The sequence below is a fragment of the Nicotiana attenuata genome, chromosome 1 (genome assembly GCF_001879085.1).
Source record: "Nicotiana attenuata strain UT chromosome 1, NIATTr2, whole genome shotgun sequence".
Classification (NCBI taxonomy): Eukaryota; Viridiplantae; Streptophyta; class Magnoliopsida; order Solanales; family Solanaceae; genus Nicotiana; species Nicotiana attenuata.
This window is the reverse complement of record NC_031989.1, coordinates 70,481,886-70,488,306: the sequence shown is the minus strand read 5'-3', so window position 1 is coordinate 70,488,306 and position 6,421 is coordinate 70,481,886. Positions and strand designations below refer to the sequence as shown.

Below are 6,421 nucleotides of genomic sequence, written 5' to 3'. Positions count from 1 at the left end.
AATTAACTTTAGAAGTCATGAAGAAATCAGAGAAACAAATATAAGCATTCACACTGAACAAAAAACCAGACATTCCTTGATTCAAATTTTATTTGAATATAGAGATGTTTTTGCTTGGTCTTATGATGATATGTCGGGTTCAAGTGCTAATCTAGCGGTTCATAAGTTTCCCACTTATCCTGATTTTCCACCAGTCCAAAAAAAGCAATGAAAATTTAAAGCGGAAATGAGTGATAAAATCAAAGAGGAAATTATGAAGCAATTGAGCGCTAATATGATCAAAACTGTCTGATATACCACCTGGGTGGAAAATGTGGTGTATGTACCGAAGATGTATGGAAAACTAGAGTCTATGTTAACTATAGAGACTTGAACAAAGCGAGTCCAAAGGATAACATTCCTTTACCAAACTCCATATCCTTATAGATAATTGCGCAAAGCATGAGATACAATCTTTTATGGATTGCTATGCCGGATACCACCAGATTCTAATGGACGAGGATGATGCAAAAAAGACCGCTTTCACCACTCTATGGGGTACATATTGGCATAGGGTCATGCCATTTGCTTTGAAGAACGCAGGGGAATCTTCATGAGGGCCATGACCACCATTTTTCATGACGCGATGCACAAAGAGATTGAAGTATATGTCGATGATGTCATCATAAAGTCAAAGACACAGGCTGATCATGTGCGCGATTTGAAAAAGTTCTTCGAACAGCTGCGAAGGTATAAACATAAGCTCAATCCAGCCAAATGTACATTTGGAGTTCCATCTGGGGAACTCCTCTGCTTTATAGTCCGTCGGAGAGGCATAGAATTGGATCCATCTAAGATAAAGTCCATTCGAGATATGCCATCACCGAAGAATAAAAGTGAAGTCATGAGTTTTCTTGGGAGGTTGAACTATATTAGTTGGTTCATTGTTCAGTTCACAACCATGTGCGAGCCCATCTTTCAGTTGCTTAAAAAGGATGCATCTATCAAGAGGACGGACGATTGCCAAAAAACTTTTGACATGACCAAAGATTACTTGTCAAAAGCCCACATATTGGTCCCACCTAAACCTAGAAGGCCTTTATTTTTGTATGTATTAGTGAAGGATAATTCCTTTGGATGCGTCTAAGGCAACATGATGCGACATGTAAAAAGAAACAGGCAATCTATTATTTGAGCAAGAAGTTCACCAAATGAGGTTAAGTATACCCTTTTAGAAAGGACATTTTGTGCCTTGACTTGGATAGCTCAGAAGCTGAGGAATTATCTTTTGGCATACACTACTTACCTCATATCCAGAATAGATCCCTTGAAGCACGTCTTCCAAAAGCCAATGCCCACTAGTTGACTCGCAAAATGGTAAATTCTGCTCACAGAATTCGACATCGTCTATGTCACTCACTCCGCAATGAAAGCACAAGATTTGGTATATCATTTGGCAAAGAATCTAGTCGATGATGATTATGAGCCACTGCTCATATACTTCCTGACGAAGAGATCAACTCAATAGAGGAAATAGTTCCGACAACAATCACGCATGGAAAATCTATTTCGATGGGGCTGTCAATATCAAAGTTGTTGGGATCGGGGCGATCCTCATCTCACCTATTGGACAGCATTACCCTGCAACGGTCACACTTCGATTCTTCTGTACCAATAATACAGCGGAATACGAGGCTTGTATCATGGATTTAAAAATGGCCCACGATCTGGATGTGCATGAACTATTGGTTATGGGAGATTCTGACTTGCTTATCCGGCAAGCCCAAAGAGAATAAGAGACTCGATACATCAAGATATTCCATACAAACAATGTGTGCAAAACCTAAGCAAAAGATTTGACTTGAGTTCATGTACATTCCCAGGTTTCACATCGAGCTAGCTGATGCCTTGGCTTCCTTAGCCTCGATGCTCCCTTATCCAGCCAACACTCTTATTGATCCATTGGAAATCCAAGTTCGAAATCAACACAGTTACTACAATTCTATTGAGACAGAACCAGATGGTAAACCATGGCATCATGACATAAAACAATTCCTGAAAACAAGGGAACACCCAGAGCATGCCAAGGGAGATCAAAAAAGAACTATACGGCAGTTCGCCGGTGGTTTCTTCCTGAATGGGGAAATCTTGTACAAAAGGAACACAGACTCGAACCTGTTGAGATGCATAGATGCCAAAGAAGCTGAGAAGATCATGAGTGAAGATCATTCGGGGGTATGTGGGCCTCACATAAATGGATAAATTTTAGCAAAGAAGATTCTGCGGGCTGGGTATTTGTCACGACCCAAAATCTACTAAAGGTCGTGATGGCGCCCAACACCGCCGTCAAGCAAGCCAATACTGAATGATTAACTTAATTACTCATTTTTTTATTTTTTAAATCATAATTTTTATCAATTAAATAGTAAGAAATAGAATTTACGGAGTAAATGATAATTTTCACAACTACAATAATGAACAACCCATAAGCACCCCAAAATACGATGTCACAAGTGCATGAGCATCAACTAGGAAATATAATAAAATACAACATCTGTCTGGACTACAAATTAGACAAGAGAACATAAATAACTCTGATGGAGTCTCTGCAAGCTGCGAATCATAACATGAAATACAGCTCACGATAAGTCCATACAATCATCCGCGCCTCTGCGCCCAAAAGACCACCAGACATAAATGTACCTGCACAAAAATGTGCAGCAAGTATAGCATTAGTACATAAATCAACGCGTACCCAGTATGTATCTAGCCTAACCCTAGAGAAGTAGTGACAAGGGGTCGACATCGACACTTACTAGCTGTCCAATATGACAGTTACTATAAGAAGTAAACAGATATGAGGTAGAGTAAACAAACAAAATAAACAAGTGTAAATACGTGATACAATCCTCCTCTCTACAATATACTCAAGCTCTCAATTAGCAATTACCTCCTCAACCGGAGCATATATATATATATATATATAATGGACCTCACTAGATAGGTTGTCGTAATTCAAATCAGGAAGACTCATAGATACACTGAATTCTTATCAAATATTACGTACGATTCCATGAGAGTATTTAATAGAAATGCCGAGGCGTACGGCTCGATCCTATCATAATCTATGAAATACCGAGGGTCGAACGGCACGAACCATAAATGCATCTATTATACTACCGAGGCGAACGGCCCGCTCCCATGAGAGTGTGGTACATAATCCTGCCGAGGCGAACGACCCAATCCAATTAGAATAAGAATCTTTAACGGGTCCTTGACCCTACTTTGTAAGCAACGCTATGCTGAAATGAACACATCCAGCCTGATATAGATCACGCATTCACATTGAGATCCATCCACGGACCTCGAGCCGATTCTGGTCATACCGTACTAGGATAATAACCTTTTAAGGATCCACAATAACCTTTTCCCATGACACACAATAACAGCCGTCAAATCCAGATCAAACTTTTATAGTCCACGACCAAATGAATAGTGCGCCCTTCAGGCATAAATTCTCACATTAGAGATAGTACCACAATCTCCATACTTGGTTTCAATCTTTCATAAATAAAGTGACTACATTTCACACTTATACAATCTTCCGGTGGGATACGCTCCCACGACGTTCCGCACCAGGTAACAAGTCTGCACATCCATACCACCGGCCATACAAATGTTGTAAAGAAAATACCAACTTACACAGGACGTTGTTCTCAGGTGACGCTAAAGAAAATACCAGCTTACTCTAAACGTCTGAATTCGTTCCTGTTCATCTGAGCTTATGACATTCTTACCAACACCGAACCGCGACCTTGACCTTCAACATCCAGTTCCCATGCCGCTCACTACACCCATCACGCCGCTTCACGATAATACACGTATTCACCATAACCCTTAAACTACTAGTGGAATAAACACTTAATCATATAGAAACCTTTAACGTAACTCGCTTTAGGAGAACCATTGCAACACACGACTGAATTCCCATAACTACAGACAACACCAACCTGAAGCTGTGGTCTAAACTACCATAACACTGTCAAGATCCATCCACACGTAACATGCTATAATAATTGAATGCCTCCAAAACAATCAAATTACGGAGGCCGCCAAGCCTTTCACATACCGCTACAAGTCATCTGTATAACTTAACACGCTGAGGGAACTGATCATTACCACCATCATGCCGAGTCAACCATTACTAACTGAACCAAGTTCTTCTAATTTACTATGCACTTTCCTTAGAAATAATAATATCTCCATTCAAAATATAACAAACTCAATCTGCACTCATCCTGAGCGACCCCATTTCACGAGACCACGTCGTATCAAAACCCACGAACTACGTCATACCCTCCTTGTGCGCATATTCACATCTTCAACCGGTATACTCATTTTGATAATTCCTCTACGAATCCGAAGTTATCTTCTCCTATTTCTCCCAATGCTGCACCGCAGACCGATAATAACATAGAACACTCCAAGTCCCTTTCATAATCCACTACAAAAGCTCGATACTTAACCACACCATGTACTCAAAATCCTTAGGCACTGCACCTTAATTTTTGAACCCACTAGGACCGTTGTTGAGAGTCACCCACTCTGACTAGTTCTCGAATATAATCAATCTCCAAGGCCCTGCTAGCACATGAACACCCTCTCAAAGAAGCAACCGGCTGAATTCCTTTCCTTGTACATCACATCCACACGAAGCATAAACTCTGAGTCTTCCCAAAACCTGAACATGAATCAATAAGGCAAAATTTAGCACACATTCCTCAAATCCTTTGCTCAAATTACCATTGATGTTTTCTTTCCTTAGTCATAATAACCCACAAATACAACGATAACTAGAAACCGCACAAGTAGGCAACCATGCAATCCAATCATAGATGGTGGGACTCCCTCACTTAGCTTGAAGCTACAATTACATAACCCTGGGACCCATCAAGATTCCTTCTTCCCAATTCATCAACTGAAAGTCCAACAATACATTCCAAACTCGAAGTCATGTTGCATCTAAATAAAATCTGTGGACCTAGTCACTGCACACCATGATTCCCAAATTGCTCTAAACTTTCCTCAAGGCGTGTGGCTATCCTACCCCATAAACTATATGCTAATCTACCACTCTCCCACTTCGGTTAAACCCTCTCCTTTAAGCAACATCTCGACCTCTGCTTTCCATACTTGACCTACTAGCAATTCAATCACCGCGAGACACCTTCTGCCATGTCATTCCTCATCTTTCGCTGCCCAAATACTGCTTGAAAGCAAAATCCACCACCGTAGCACTTGATCTGATAAATTACTACCAACTCTAAGCCTCCTCGAAGATCATTTTTCCTGAGCCAACAGCATTATAAATGCCGATTCGATTCTCAAGCCAACATATACCTGCCATATCTGATAATCGCTTCTTAGGCATTATTTTACCACATCCTGTTCCGGAGGCAAGTCAATGAAAACCATAACACCAGCGAACCTAAATGCGTTCAACAGAGACGATGACATTACATCACCATTGAGAATTCCACCACGCCCGAAATACCAAGTCTCGCTATTCCATCAGCCAAAGCCTAAGTATTCGTATACGGATTGTCTTCCCCGCCAAAAATAAAATGCTGAACCTCTGAATCATGCACTTAGAAAAAAAAACTCCTTACAAGCCATCCACTGTGTCGGCACATAAAAGAGCACCCCACCATTACATCAATCTTGTGGGATAACAACTCATGAACATCACATCAACCTGTGCATAGCCTCAAAACCATCAGAAATATAGCTACTGGGCTGAAATGATAGAACATTCTTCCACAAGAAGAAGATATTAACTTGCTCGAATGCGCAAGGAGAAACATCCTGCTCCACGTCTGTAGTACCATTACAATTCCTCGATTACCAATTGATAACAAGCACTTCATGTCACATGAGATTGAGTACGAGAGAAATAATGGAATAAGCCTCAAAGGAATCAAATCGTACGATGAGGAATCAAGAAGGTAAGTGCTCCTAACAGCCTTGTAGCCTCTCGAAGATAAGTACAGATGTCTCTGTACTGATCCGCAAGACTCTAATAGAATTGCTCATTACTCGTGAGACCTAAGTGAACCTAACGCTCTGATACCAAGATGCTACTACCCAAAATCCACTAAAGGTCGTGATGGCGCCCAACATCGCCGTCGGGCAAGCCAACAATGAATGATTAACTTATTTACTCATTTTAGTATTTTTGAAATCACAATTTTCATCAATTAAATAGTAATAAATAGAATTTACAAGGTAAATGATAATATTTTCACAACTGCAATAATGAACAACCCGTAAGTACCCCCAAAATTTGGTGTCACGAGTGCATGAGTATCAAATAGAAAATATAATAAAATACAACATCTGTCTAGGAAACAAATTAGACAAGAAAACATAAATAACTCTGATG

The 6,421-nt window shown here is 40.3% G+C and overlaps 1 protein-coding gene across 1 annotated transcript; it reads left to right on the top strand.

Moving 5' to 3' along the window:
• Positions 1,695–2,241, top strand: LOC109237146. Its single transcript, XM_019403408.1, has 2 exons — positions 1,695–1,756; positions 1,863–2,241. Exons 1-2 carry the CDS (start codon positions 1,695–1,697, stop codon positions 2,239–2,241), a joined length of 441 nt encoding a protein of 146 aa, XP_019258953.1.

Excerpts from the sequence above, each read along its gene's own strand:
- LOC109237146 (XM_019403408.1), top strand. The coding sequence starts at position 1,695 with ATGGCCCACGATCTGGATGTGCATGAACTATTGGTTATGGGAGATTCT. Across the intron at positions 1,757-1,862 it reads GATTCTGACTTGCTTATCCG|GTTTCACATCGAGCTAGCTG; the intron begins GCAAGCCCAAAG and ends GTACATTCCCAG.